This window comes from Natrix helvetica (genome assembly GCF_964273705.1).
Source record: "Natrix helvetica genome assembly, chromosome: 2".
Lineage (NCBI taxonomy): Eukaryota > Metazoa > Chordata > Lepidosauria > Squamata > Natricidae > Natrix > Natrix helvetica.
Window position 1 is genome coordinate 10972892 of NC_138552.1, and position 15902 is coordinate 10988793.

Below are 15902 nucleotides of genomic sequence, written 5' to 3' on the forward strand. Positions count from 1 at the left end.
GAGTTTAAAACAATCTTCGTTAAGAGGCTCTTTTTCAAAGCAGTGAAATGAAGGAAAAGGAAACCTGGGAGAAAAATGTTAACTGGCAATGCCTGTGATACAAATCTCTCTACCTCCACAAACACATTTTTATCTTCTCAAATCTTTTTATATTGTGGAGTTCTGAGTTTGAATTATTCACTTACAGAACTCAAAGAGCACCAACTATGAACTATGTGCATTCTCTTCTATTAAAAGCTGCATCATTATCATTTCATTTTATAGCTTGCTAATTTATAAGTTGGTTAACAGTCCACAGAATGTATTTGATAGCTGATATAAAAATAATATAATTATTCCCAAATATGTTAGATGTGTAGCTATGTCTATAAATCTACAGATGTGTGAAGGTAAACTATTCCATGATATCACATTTATGACGTGTTCTGACCCCCCCCCCCCAACGCCTGTGAATAAACCAGAATACAGGCTTGGCTGTTTGCCACTGTTTAATTACTGAGATAACAAATCCTTTGGCTGAGGGCCCAGACAACTCACGTTCAATAGAGTAGCTCTGCAGCAACCCAGATAATTCAAATGAAGCAACGCAGATAGTCCAAACGAATAGACACAGCTAGAACACAGATAGATTTCCTTAACTACTAATTCGAACGGTTGTTTCCTGCAAATGTCCCCTCCCAACGCCTCACCTAGAATCTCTCTTGGGAGGGGCCAATCCACAACCACCTGTGCTTAATCATCTTCTGTGAATCTGCCTACGGAGTTGCTGCTTCCATTTCTCAGCCCTTCTCAATCTAGCATCAGGGACAAACTGCCTTTGATCCTCCCCACTGCTCCATGCCTCAGGCGCCTCCTGGTTGCCAACCACCCCTTCTGGTCCCTGCTCTGAGTCTGAACTCTGCACAGGGTCCATTGCAATTCCACTGTGTTGTACAGTAGAAGCCATTTTATGGCAGTACAGCAGAAGCCATTTTACAGCACAACAGGAGGTATCCTAACAAAACACACACCCTGAGATATGTTAGGGGTGTATTACCCCCACAGTATTTCTTTTTTCCAGAGAGTAAGTCATCTGTGTACCACGTTTGGTTGAAATTGCTCGAGGCGTTCCAGAGTTATGCTGGAACACACACACACACACACACACACACACACATTTTGGGAGCCAACCAAAGAAATTCATACCAGTTTATGTCAAGAACCTGGAAGAGAACTATCAAAAACGTAGATTAATTTTGTAGATATGATAATGTTTTTTAATTCTTTACAGAAATAAATCAGTATCTTGCATGAATTACCTGTACATGAAATTTGAAGCTACTATATGATTAAACAAATGGTAAAGAGGTCTTTCAAGTTTCTCAAAAAGGAAAACTCCAGGCATTCTGTGACTCTCGAACAAAAGAGTGAAAATCTAGAAATGTTGATTCTGTACATGGCAAACTTTACAGATCCACATCATAAGAATCCAAAATCTTTGAACTCTTGTTCTTTGTAAAAATGCTCTCACAAGCAACTTTCTGTGATTCATTTTCACCCTTAACACAAACCCTTTATTAAAATGGTCTCTGAAGTACTGAAAATATCAATGGAATAAGCAACATAAAGTTTCTCCCAGATGACTGTGTTTTGGGATGAAACCATAGCAAACCAGCATCAGATGCTCAGGTCCCAAACATGACAATGATGTGAGGCATCAGGCAAGTAGGAATATTTAGAAGTAAAATGAAGGATTTCTCAGAAATGTATTATTTCGTCTAAAACAGGGGTGTCAAACCGTGGCATTTTTAACACTTGTGGACTTCAACTCCCAGAATTCCCCAGCAAGCAACAAAGATGATTAGGCAACTGGAAGCTAAAACATACGAAGAATGGTTACAGGAGTTGCGTTATGTCTGTTTTAATGAAAAGAAAGACTAAGGGTGACTTGATAACAGACTTCCAATATCTAAGGGGCAGCCACAAAGAAGAGGGAGTCAAGCTATTCTCCAAAGCACCTGAAAGCAGGACAAGATGCAATGGATGGAAACTCATCAAGGTATGAACCAACCTAGAACTAAGGAGAAACTTTCTGACAGTTAGAATAATTAATCAATGGAATGACTTGCCTCGAGATGATATGGGTACTCCATCATGGAAGAGGAGATTGGCCAACCATCTCTTTGAAATGTATAGGGTTTCCTGCTTGATCAGAGGATTGGTCTAGGCTAGAAGACCTCCAAGGTCCCTTTCAACTCTGTTATTTTGTTATTCTGTTCAATACACCTAGTCTATGTAGAAGATTAAAGTGTTATCTACAAGGCATAGTGTGACTGGCACTCAGAAACTCTCAATTACACATCCAAGAAGATTCTGAATTATTTTGCCAATTCCAGTCTCAGACTTCCTATTTGGGTTGACCTGCATCAAGTCTTGAAAATGAACTTGTAGTATTGTAGGTCCTTTTTCTGAAATGCACTGAGCTACATTGGCCATCATTCAACGACCATGTTGGTATCAGATAATGGAAGCTGTCCAATAATTGTAGAATGTTTCAAGCTCAAAGAAACTATTTTAGGTCATGATTATATAATAAGGTTATAATGCCCTTGTTTTCCAATATTTTCAGTGTATTATTTCATCCTCAGCCTGCTACTGCTGAATAGTTTTACAAGCCAAAGAATTGCGCAGTTATGCCAACTCCATGTGCTTCAACCACATCACATTTATTATATTTCTGTCCTAAATATTCAATAATGCTTTTTTTGCTTGTTCAGATTGAACACATTGTTTTTCAGTTAAAATTCAGCTGAATAATTTTAGATAACATGGCTTGTTCAAAACCTGCCTTGGCAAGAATACCGTAATTGTATTATTATCAATTAGATTATTATTTTTCTACTGTAGAATATGTCCTTCCTCCTTCTTTTTATATATTTACAATAGCTACAATAGATACCATCTTAGGCTCGAAGTACTTCCAATAATTACATTTTCTTCTTAAAAGTTGGTATGACTATGTAGAACAGGGAATGGAGCCTAATTTTAATCAATTTCTGCATAACACAAATGGAACATTTCCCTTGTATTTTACCTTAATCCTCTATAATTTTCTCTAATCTGTTCTGTGTAAGAGCATATCATAAAATATATAAAGAACGGTTGCTGGAATTGGGTCAGTCCACTCTAGTTCAATGAAAAGAAGGAGTAGGGGTGACATGATATCTCAGGGGCTGCCATAAAAAAGAGCGGGGACAACGTATTCTCCAAAGTACCTGAGGGCAGGACAAGAAGCAATGGGTGGAAACTAATCAAGGAGAGAAGCAACCTAGAACTAAGGAGACATTTCCTGACAGTTAGGACAATTAATCAGTGGAACAACTCACCTCCAGAAGTTGTGAATGCTCCAACACTGGAAGTTTTAAAGAAGAGATTGGATAGCCATTTGTCTGAAGTGGTATAGGGTTTTCTGCCTAAGCAGGGGGTTGGACTAGAAGACCTCCAAGGTTTCTTCCAACTATTCTATTCTATTCCATTCCATTCCATTAATTTAGAGAAATGAGAAAGATGACTGCGGGAGAAATTATGATTTAAGTTCCATCATCTGCACTCTTAGTTTCAAACAGCGCCACCTAATTAATATGTCTAACATTTGGCAGAAATAACAGAATGCTATTTACAGTCAACGAACAAATTATAAGAAAAAAATAGTAATAATGAAAAAAATGATAATAATGAAAAATGATACTTAATAAAAGCAGCAGCATAACAAAAGAAGATTAGGGAAAACTAATTGGGCTGTCTGGGTAATCCTGGGAGTTGATCACACATCTTAAATTTGCCAAGGTTAAGAAATTCTGGTCTAAAATAAAAGCTAAGTCCAAATCTTCCAATAGCAATAATCACTGGGCAGACTCTAACAGTGTCCTCTGGATAATGACGTCTATCCTTCCTAAAGTTGATGAAATTGAGAAGCAAGTCCATAGAGATAACCTATGGCCTGCAAGCCACTTTAGGCCTGCCCTTTCATCCCAAACTTGAAACAACCTCATGCTTTGCCCCCAAGAGACCACCGAATTCTCAAGGTTCACTAAAGGAGGCCCATCATCCACTCACAGGGATCATCATCCACTTCCAGCCTTAAACAAAGATACCTGATCCCTGACCTAGGTCAAGATAAGGTAAAGGAGTTCTGGTGGATTTTACTCCATTGGTCATTGCTAATTATAGGGAACGGCGCTCATCTCTGCTACAAGGCCATTGAGCCAATGCTGTCCAAAGACAGGTGGCCAGCATGACCACATGTGGCCAGCGGTCATGTGGTCAGCATGATGCTATGATGCACTGTTGCCTTCTCACCAAAGTGGTACCTATTTATCTACTTGCATTTGCATGCTTTCGAACTGCTAGGTTGGCAGAAACTGGGGCGAGGACGGGAGCTCACCCCATCATGTGGTGCTCAGGTCTCGAACCTGGGAGGTTGCTTTCCAGCCAACTTAGACCAAGACTCATCAGGCATTTCCAGCAATAAAAGTCTCCAAGTGAGAGCAACAGATGTTCCTATGGAGGTCCCTTCCAAAAACTGTTTTTGCATAGAATGAGAAAAATACGGGGGGGGGGGGGGAACTCTCCAATATCCGGAAAGAGAAAGTGTGTTGAATTGGTGAGGAATTTTTATTATTAGAAAAGAGACTACCCCAAAAAATTAAAGCTAATTTAAAATTGAAGAAGAGAGTAAGCGGTGAAATCTTTTATCTTTTTTAATTTTTCTTTTTATGGATGGAATTTTTGCAAATGTTCCCTATTTTTTAAACTGAATGGACTAGTTTTTCTTCTTCTACTTTTTGTTCTTTTTATACCTTCTTTTTTTCTTCTTTTTTTACAATGTTTGATTGGGTTGTTTTTCTCTCCATTTAAGAATTTGTTTTTAAGTTTGGAATATAAGGAAGATATAAAGAGGAATGTAAAGAGGGTTGTAATAACAGAGGAAAAAGAAGTAACACTGCCACTTAGAGGCTGGAGGCTTGGAAACATTGTTTTTCCTTTTTCTCTTTGATAATTTGATTTATATTTCAAGGCTTTTCAGCTCATTTGCTGAGATTGATAGCAGGAAGAGCACAGGTTGTTTACACATGTGTTCTTCGGGAGTTCTATCAACAGCTGGATTGGAGTGAAGACATAGCCTTGAAAGATTATAAATGAACTTGTTTGAAATCTAACAAAAAGCTTTGAATGCTATAGTGGCAGTGTTTACAAGTTGAAAGAATGGCGCAACATGAAAAAGAATTCTTAACATTGCAAATGATTATGTTTGAAATTCAAAAATTATTAGTAATAACAGAGAAAATTGAGAAGAGAATGGAGAATATAGAATACATAACAATAAAATTTAATGGAAAAATTGTGGATTTTTATCAAATGAAGAAAGTGGAGGACAGAGTTCTAAAAATTGAAGAAAAAATGAGCAAAGAGACAAGAAAATTGTTGACACTGACAGTAAACTGAGCGTCGTTGGAAATGGCAAGAATGGAATATGGAAAGGGGAGATAGATGGTCTGGAACTCTACCCCAGATTTCAAAGTATAGAAGAGGAAAAGAGAGAAAAATTGATGGAAGTAAGGAGAAAAATCTTGAAAGAAGCACCAGTGATAACCAAAGATAAGCTGATGGAAGGAGCAGAAGGTTTCGAGTTTTCATAAGATACAAAGTGAGCAATAAGTTGCGAAGAGAAGTCCATACAAGACTTACCAAGAAAACAATCAGAATGCTAATGCTACAAATGGTAAAAGACATAAGACTGCACTATTACTGGAAAGATACAGGTTGATGTAATGAAAGCTTTTAATAAAAATCAAGTTAAATTTAGTTAAATTTAGAGTATTATGTATAAAATGAAGTGATAATAGTTATAGTCAAATAAATTATTAATAATGATAATAATGCACATATATATATTAGTTTGATAATATGAAAGTTTATATAAATTGCGAATGGAGATTAGGAGAGGAGGTTTAAAAGTTTTGTTATTAAATATAATCAATTTTTACTTAGAATATGTTATAAAGATGTAATGTTATTGGATGATTTTAGGAGGATCTAATGGAATGCCATTATATAGTTTTACTTTTAATCTATTTTATATAAAAGGATGCAAAAACAATTATAATCAAATGAAGGTTGAGGTACAATGATACTAATGTATATAAATATATTTGATTTAAAAATAGGTGATTTGATATGAATTGTAAGTGATGACTGTGGAAGGGATGCACATAAATATTGTAACCAACTGACACACTTTCTATAATTTGTAATGGAAGAGGGTTTTATGTTTTCTGTCCTGTCTGCTTGTGTTTGTTATATATATATATATATATATATATATATATATATATATATATATATATATATATATATATATATATATATATATATATATATATATATATATATATATATATATATATATATATATATATATATATATATATATATATATATATATATATATATATATATATATATATATATATATATATGACTCCTGCCTAAGATATAATACAGCCCAGGTTCAAATCCCAGTAAGGATATGGCTAGCTGATGAGAGCTAATTAGCTCGAAATAGATCTATACTAGTCTCCCTTTATTTATTTATCAGTATATATATATATAAAAGGAAACAGCAAAGGACTGGCCCCCCTCCCGAGCTCTGTTTTCCCTGGCAGAGGGTTGCAGGAGGCTGTCACAGCCAAAAACGGAACTCGGGAGCTTGTTTTCACTGCCTGAGCGCTCGGGCCACCACACGGCCTCCGACATGAGTGACGTCAAGCTGGCCACGCCCACCCTGGCTTCTGAGGTCAAACACAACCCTGATGCTGCCCTCAATGAAATCGAGTCTGACATCCCTGTTCTAATGCTTCTGTTTGTAGTCCTGGATAAGGAAAGTGAGATTATTGTCACATTCATTGTTAGCTTAGCACAATTTTTCCAGCATTTAATGGGCATAAGTGCTGGAGGATCAGAAAAAGGTATAATAGACGCCTGGGTTAGCCGGCAATTTCATTTACTTTTCCGATAAAACAGAAGACAGAGGCGATTTCTCTTTACGGTTTTTCCATTGTCTTATTTAACGCAGCCTGAGCTAGGATCAAGCCAGATTACATGGCGTGGCTTTTGGCTTTATGCTGCTTGACACTGAAAACATCTAGCTGTCAATTTGTTTGGACCGTTTTGACTTTCAGGTTTATTTCTAGTCATTTCAAGAGGGGTGGTTTTTTTTTTTTTTTCCACAGTGTTTTAAAGCCAAGCTATATGAGAAAAGTCTGAGATTATTGTGTGATCGCTTTCCTCAGTTGAAAGATTTGTGAGCTCACCCCTATTTTTTAAATAACTAAATCAGGGTCTCCAAACTTCACAACTTTTAAGACATGTGGACCAGAGGTGGTATTCAGCAGGTTCTGACCAGTTCTGGAGAACCGGTAGTGGAAATGTTGGAGAACCGGTAAATACCACCTCTGACTGGCCCTGCCCCCATCTATTCTCTGCCTCCCAAGTCCCATCTGATCAGGAGGTAATGGGGATTTTGCAGTATCCTTCTCTGGAGTGGGGTGGGAATGGAGATTTTACAGTATCCTTTCCCTTCCACGCCCACCAAGCCATGCCCACCAAGCCACGACCATAGAGAAAATAATAAGTAGTAAAAAAATGTGAATCCCACCACTAATGTGGACTTCCACTCCCAGAATTCCTCAGTCAGCCATGCTGGCTGGGGAGTTCTGGGAGTTGAAGTCTACCAGTGTTAAAGTTGTCAAATTTGAAGGCCTCCCCGTACTCCAGACTAGTATGTCAGAGAACTGCAATGTTGTAAATAGGAGTATAGAAAGGTGCTTTGACCTGTGGGACCCTTGACATTGTACCTGCAACTCTTTAAACCAGCTGGGACTGTGAAGCAGCTGCAGATATATAGTTGCTTTAAAGAGATTCAGAGAACTTTGTGCTCCTGTGTCCTTCTGCTGGAATTCCGGGAGTTGAAGTTCATACCTCTTAAAACTGATAAGGTTGAGAAATAGTAGTCCAGAGCTTGGCAGCCATTGGCCCTGCTACCAAAATTATCTAGTCCATAGTTCCAAAAATGAAATATACTCATCCCAGCCTGACATCCTGCAGAACGTACCCTCATTTTCTTAAGAAAGAAACTTGTCCCTACCATTTGCCACAAATAATGTTGTGAATGATTTCCCAAACTCTGCACTCCAGCCTTACTGGAGATCCCTCGTACCTCGTAATTTTCCTGAGTCCCATCATCTCTCATCCTGGATATTTAACTTTTTAACTAACAACTTTTACTCCTTGTCTCAACTGAGAGATTAAATTTCACTGCTCCTTGCCTTAAAAAAAAACGTATCTTGCTATAAAACTGCATCCTACTGAAAAATTCCCAGCATTATGGCTTCCCTTAGGATTTAGCTGACACTCAGACAGCCAAAGAGGAGATATATGATTGCACTGTGAAAAGTCTGAGCCTAGCCTACCCAGGAGAAATTAGCAAAGCAAAGTCTTTGTCATCAAATGGACTTTCATCCTGTTCTATCAAATTGTAGAACTGGACAATATTCTGTGGATAGGGAGGCAAAAACAAAAACCTCAACCATTAGCAAATAGTTCCATTCAGAACACTAGAGATATGCAGGTACAAGTAGTCCTTGAGCTACAACAGTTCATTTAGTGACTATTCAAAGTTACAATAACGCTGAAAAAAGTGGCTTATGACCGTTTTTCACACTTAGGACTGTTGCAGCATCCCCATGGACATATGATAAAATTTGGGACGCTTGGAACTGATTCATATTTATCAATGATTACAGTGTCCCTGGGACATGAGATCACCTTTTGCGACCTTCTGACAAGCAAAGTCAAAGGGAGAGCCAGTTTCACTTAACAACCATGTCAGGAGCTTAACAACTGCAGTCATTCATTTAATGACCATGTCAAGAAAGGTTATAAAATTCAGTTTACAAGTTTCTCACTTAGCAACAGAAATTGATCTCAATGATGGCCGTAGGTCAAGAACTAGTAGTAAAAAAGAAAACGAAGAAATTCTCACTAAAGCACTAACTGAAAAGACAAAACCTTGACAATTTCATCATACTTTTATCCTATTCTATCAAGTTGTAAAAATAAAGGTTCCCCTCGCACGTATGTGCTAATCGTTCCCGCCTCTAGGGGGCGCTGCTCATCTCCCTTTCAAAGCCAAAGAGCCAGCGCTGTCCAAAGACGTCTCCGTGGTCATGTGGTCCGCATGATTAAATGCCAAAAGCGCATGGGACCCACCAAAGGTGGTCCCTATTTTTCTACTTGTATTTTACATGCTTTCGAACTTGGCAGAAGCTGGGACAAGTAACGGGAGCTCACTCTGTTACATGGCGCTAGGGATTTGAACTGCCAAACTGCCAACCTTTTTAATCGACAAGCTAAGCGTCTTAGCCACTGAGCCACCACATTGTAGAGCTGGACAATATTCTGTGGATACAGAGGCAAACAAAATGGAGGCCACCATTAGCAAACAGTTCCATGCAAAACACTGGGGAGACGTGGGTTCACACAACAGAGCAAGACCCGGTGGGATTTTACCTGTTCATCTATCTTTCTCTGTAGTTGCACAACTTTGTTCTCCATGCCAATGTTGAGTCTCTTCAAGTGCTCGGCTGACCGGGCCTCGATCTTCAGAGCTTTCAGCTCTTGTTTGGCTTTCATGCGCCTGAAATAGCACTGGATAATCACAGCTGCACATCTGAACTTGGTGAAATTCTTCCGAGCCAGCCAAGCTCGAGTATGTTTCTGGAGGACGATGGCCTTGTACTCCATAAGTATCTTAAAAGCACATGAACACAGAGCAACATACAGAAGACAGGGGAAAAAATATGGTAGCATACGTCAACGTAGCTGAACACCATCTAGAAGATTCTAGTTGTCATTGATCATTCTCTAATGATAAATACGAATTTGGGTTTTTTCAACAGAACATAATCAAAAAGTGCTTATAATGACTCCAAGTGTTTTCAGTGAGGGCCATCCTGATTAAGATTAAGACCACACCTCTAGAGGATATACAGCTTTTGAAAGTCTCAATTTTTGAGTAGCAAGGGCATCAGAAAGTTGATATACAAGAGCTGTTCTTAATCTAGTGGTCTCTTGATGTCTTCCAACTTCCATAATCCCCCGCTTGTACTATGACTGGTTATGAGAGTTGAAATTCAATACATCATGAGAGCACCACCGTGGGAAGAAAATTTCCAACCACGAAATTTCACAAGTGGTCCGTGGGAACAATTCAGGCATCTACTTGGTTGATGGCCATTGTTCATCACCAAGCAATGCTTTATTGTTTGGCCATCTGATTTTCTGCACTTGTGTGATGAGGAAGAAATATTATTTTTGACTTTAGGAGTCCATTCAGCTGTCTAAGTAGTCACCAAATCTCCAAATATTTGTAACATTCATTATGGTGCCTACAGAGGTGGCAAGGTCAACATTACATCATCAAGTTAAGCAGTGCTGGGATTCAGCCAGTTCGCACCACTTCGGGAAAACCGGTTGATAACTTTCTGAGCAGTTTGGTGAACTGGTTGCTGGCAGAAATCATTAGGGCAGAGAACCGGTCGTTAAATTATTTGAATCCCACCATTGAACTTAAGGCTAGGAGGTTATAAAATGTGCAAAAATGGAAACAGGCACATTACAGAGTTTTTCTGTCCCAGGATATTCCTGCTGTGAAGTACAAATTGGTGAATTAAATCACATATGAATATGTATTGGGTATTAAGTTTGCAAGGACATCTTTGTATTACTAGAACCCCGAGGTCAATAAAATGGGGTATCAGATTAAAAAATGGCCCATAACTTGTAAGCCATATAAACACAAATCTGTATTTGGTTTGCCATAGGTCCAAAGTTTTAATATCACTATATAAATTAACGCACTCCATTTTAGCTAAACATGCTTTGAAAATGTATTCTGTACAGTTCGTTTGGGGCTGAACATATCAAACCATTCCAAAAATAAGGATAAATCCATACATCATCTTTACACAGAATACAGGTATGGATATTATATAGAAATATGGGTCAATGTTTCAGTTGTGCTACTATTAAAACAAGGAGCCAGTAAGCAATTTAATCTATTAAAAATAGTCCAGTGATTTGTCTCAGTAGAACCGTGATCTATTTTTTTCCACCATCTTCGCATTGCATTCAACTGGATCCATTCCAATAGAGTAATTGTATTAAAATTAAGTGTGTGGGATTATTCACACAACAGTTTCTAACTTGACATGAATATGAGGAATGCAAATGTACAATATTTGTGGCAATTGTGAACAGTGAATAGCCATTAACATGTATGCACTTCTGTAGTGGCCAAATGATCAAAAAATGATATTGCTCCAAAATGAATACTCCGTGGTTCATTATTATGTCCCTAAAAGGACAAAGGTGGGATAAAATCGAATAAACAATAGAATCCATATGCTACTAAGAAGCGGTGGTTAAAATGTTAGTTTAAGACAGGGATGTCAACCTTAGCAACTGTAAGACTTGTGTCCCAAAGGTGCTTTTTCGAAACGCAACTGGACTTTTTCTTTGTTTTCCCTTGGAAACATTTCGCTTTTCATCCAAGAAGCTTCTTCAGAGAGAAGAACTGAAGCTCAGAAAGCGGAACATCTTCAAGGAAAAACAAAGAAAGTCTAGTTGCCTTTTGAAAAAGCACCTTGGGACAATCATGGCCTTGGATGACTGAGAATGTCCATAGATATTTAAGACAGGGATGAAATTCAGCAGGTTCTGACAGGTTCTGGAGAACCGGTAGCAGAAATTTTGAGGAGTTCGGAGAACCGGCAAATACCACCTCTGGCTGGCCCCAGAAGGGAGTGGGAATGGAGATTTTGCAGTACCCTTCCCCTGTCATGCCCACCAAGCCACGCCCACAGAATCAGTAGTAAAAAAAAATGAATTTCACCACTGATTTAAGGCTTGTGGACTTCAACTCTCAGAATTCCCCAGCCAGCATAGCTGGCTAGGAAATTCTGGGAGTTGAAGTCCACAATTCTTAAAAGTTGCCAAGGTTAGACACCCTGGTTTAAGACGAATGAAAATGGCAAACTCAGAGACGCTACCGAGTAGCGTCTCTTAGGCTCAGAAAGTGTGAAGTTTCTCCTCTCTAGCCTGACGTTACATAATCTTTCTATTTTGCCCTGAGGTTCTTCTCCCTTTGGCTTCATTAAGCTAGCCTTCTTAAGAACTGGAGAAAAATCGCTTCTATCTGTGTAGCTTAAACATTAAACTATCTACAGTTTATGCTTCTGTACTCTGAAAGTGAGCTAAGTTCTGAGTCCGGCGGGGGGGGGGGAACCGTTTGGAGAAAAAAGACCTAGCTATAACGATCAAAAAATGCTGGCAAGATTAACCCCCACATAGAAAGAGTTAGTGAAGAAACAGAGGATATCAATGAAACAAAAGTGATGTACACTAACAAGTTATGCCTTTATAAATAGGTGAAGATGAAATATTATTATGTAGTCCAGGAATTTCTTCCTGTTAGGTAATACATTATTAAATAATGCCAAAAGTAAAGGGAAGACAAGGCTAAAAGTTATGGGACAATAGGGCCTCGCTAAGTTAACATTTGAGCTTTCTTATATATATTACTAGCTAGATACCCGTGCTTTGCAAAGAATCTACTGTATGTGGTCGGGCTATGCAGGAGAAATTCAGATCACAATCTGTTGGCTCAATGATGGTTGGTGATCGAAACACATAGGGGAATATTACTCCCACCGCCTTGAGTCCAGAAGCTGTTCCAAAGATGGAAGGCGTAGACATTTTGGTGAGATACCGATGTTTAGTACTGTAAGGAGCCCCCAGACTGCTCCTGAGGGAAGGAGTGGGACATCTGCCAGTTTGAACTGAGGTAATGAAATGTGAGGCAACTGGCAGTTGGAACAGAGCTCTTTTCAGGTGGGGAGGGCGAGTAGAATGTCTAATCCTTAGCATCAGAGCGTGTTAATTACTGTATAAGAAATACTAATGATCTGATGATCATTTTGAAAAATCCTTTTTAGCGAGCACCAAGAAGCCAAGAGGAACATACGTGCCAAATTTCAAGTTTGTAAATATATATATATATATATATATATATATATATATATATATATATATATATATATATATATATATATATATATATATATATATATATATATATATATATATATATATATATATATATATATATATATATATATATATATATATATATATATATATATATATATATATATATATATATATATATATATATATATATATATATATATATATATATCCCCAGACTATATAATACATATACAGGTAACCCATCAGAGATTAATTACAGCAAATACTTCCAAATAATGTTCTCTCAACTTCTTCCTTATTTTCAAACACTTATAGATTGCTAAATTACAAAAACTCTAAGGATTCAATGTTGGAGATCATCTGAATTCAGCAAGGGTCCCTCATTAGTGCTGAAATTATTCTGAGAAGTTAAGTAGCAGAATGCCTCATTAGAAAGAAGTAAATGGATATAATGCAGTTAGTCTTGGATGCAGAGAACAGATTGCCCTGGTATCAGTGAATGCTTCCCCTAGCTTCATTAGATGCATTCACTCAGAAATACATGGACATCACAAAAAGCATCTTTCATTTAAACTACTTTATCAGGAGAAAAACTGACAGCAAGTTTCCTTTGACTTTAAACACTGTGATTCATTTAACTAAGCACAATCCAGATGACAAGTAGCTACTGAGACAAGAAGTAGAGATTTTCCCATCCTGCCCATCCTCTCTTCTTCCCTTAGATTGTGCCAAGTGTGAAGAATCAGGACTATACATAGCATTCCTGGAGGCAAGAGGCAAACTCTGTAAACCGCAGAGGGCTGTAAAAGCACTGTGAAGCGGTATATAAGTCTTAAGTGCCACTGCTATTCCAATTAAGATGATCTGTTCATGCTTAAGCACAGAAATTTAGTCAACTAACTGTCAGGACTAAATTGATGCTAGATAAGAGTCAACAGAATTCAAGAGAGGTTTGGATTTAGACCATTTGTGAGGACACAAGGACTCTAGGCTGATTACTTGCTTAACTCCACCACCAGGCTCTGCCTGCTCTTCTCCGACAAGTTGGTCTGAGTGGTCAAAACAGCTAATAGATGCAAAGAGATTGTGCAGCATCTCAACACGTAATGAATTAGAACCTAGCTCAAATACTCCAATATTGCTAATGATATTAAATTAAAACAAGAATAAAATGAGAATATAAAGAGAAGCCATTCATTCTCTAAGAACCTGCCAAAGAAGCCAACTCTTGACAGTTAAACATACCCATGGGATGGGGTGGGTGGGGGGAGGGACCATTTGGAACTCAATGGAGAGACTTATGGAAGAAGCTAGACAACCATTACAAAGCTCTGCTTCTACCCTCCTGGGCTGAAAAAGCCTGGAGCATCTACTCCCAGATGTAATAAACCTCTTCGGAGAAGTCCTAAAGATACCTGGTCTCAAGTTCAAGTTGTTTTATGGGTTATTACCAACCTCTTGAGTTTTACTCAGAAACCTGAAACCTACTGAAAGTCAAAGCGAGTTCCTACAGCTTAGATGCTGTCAAATTAATCCGCTCTGACCCAGTAGAGTTGGGTTTTTGCCCCAACTATAATTTTTGGGTAATCTTCAAGGCCAGCCTCAGGTATATCACACTGCCATAATCTGAACTAGAGGTAACAAGGGTGTGAGTTACTATTCTTAGAACCTCTTGCCCTCACCTGTCAAACAACCCAATCCATCTAGCTTCTTAGCAATAGGCTACCCATTTGCATTCCAAGAAACACTGGATATAGCCTGTTGAGTATGTCACTAGTTAATCCTTCAAGAGCAGTTTGAAGGTTACTTCAAAGAAAATAAAACCTTTGTACTCTCTGGACAGGGTGACATCCATTTGAGGATTTCAAAAGGGAACCTCTAAATTATAGGATTAATACCAAAGTCGGGATCAGGTTTTATATATGGGACGAATGGCTGACTTTCTAGATTAATTACCAATGAAAGCGGAAGAGATACCTCAAACCATGGAAGCTGATGGAGAAGACATCTATCTAAGACTTTGACAGGAGCTGCTACTAAGGATTGAGAACACTGGGCCAGATGTATCTACTCCTGGACTCTCAGTGTATCTCATTTTGAGATGTCGATTCTGTTACTAATCTTATACAGTTAGAGAATGAAGACTAAGAGATGCATCATAGAAAACACGTTGTGTTTTGAAATTTGACATTTACAACCGAGTGTGAAGTGATTTTGCTAGCCCTGAATAAAGTCAAGACGTAATCCAGATGAGGAGTAAGAAGCTTAAATTACACTTAAAGACAACAGGAATTCAGAAGCAAAATTTTACACAGGACTGAAGACATTATTAAAGACAGATTGAACATTTTTTTAAAGTGAAGATGATGCTCTGGTAGCATTGTTGAGGCCCTCAGAATCCTTATCTATCTTTAACGTAATGAATTTTTTGCAGTTTTACAATAGAGTCCAACTTGAATTAAAGGGAAAAAAGTGGCAGATGTTTATTGGCCAATAACTATACTAACACCTATCTGCTCCTTTTCAGCAGTTGTTTTTAGAGTATTTGTTTTTAATCTGTTTTACTATATTTGTGATTGACTGTGAAATACTAAACAAAACTAAAACAAAGATATGCAAAACACATATGTACAATCTCTGGTTCACAGTACCAAGGATGAATTCCCTTAATTTCCTTCACAAGAAAATTAACTACCGTATTTTTTGGAGTATACGACGCACAGGAGTATGAGACGCACCAAGATTTGAAGAGG

At 38.0% G+C, this 15902-nt stretch overlaps 1 protein-coding gene across 4 annotated transcripts in view; it reads right to left on the reverse strand.

Annotated features, from left to right (window-relative positions):
• MYO5B (myosin VB) overlaps nt 1–15902 on the reverse strand; it is a 330461-nt gene that overhangs the window by 85112 nt on the left and 229447 nt on the right. For 3 of the 4 annotated variants that reach the window (XM_081942520.1, XM_081942522.1, XM_081942521.1), the window contains exon 21: nt 9610–9849. The exons of the other annotated variant lie outside the window; for it this stretch is intronic. In XM_081942520.1, the coding sequence (XP_081798646.1) occupies nt 9610–9849 (240 nt within the window). The remainder of the gene's footprint in view (nt 1–9609; nt 9850–15902) is intronic. 4 annotated transcript variants of the gene reach the window in all.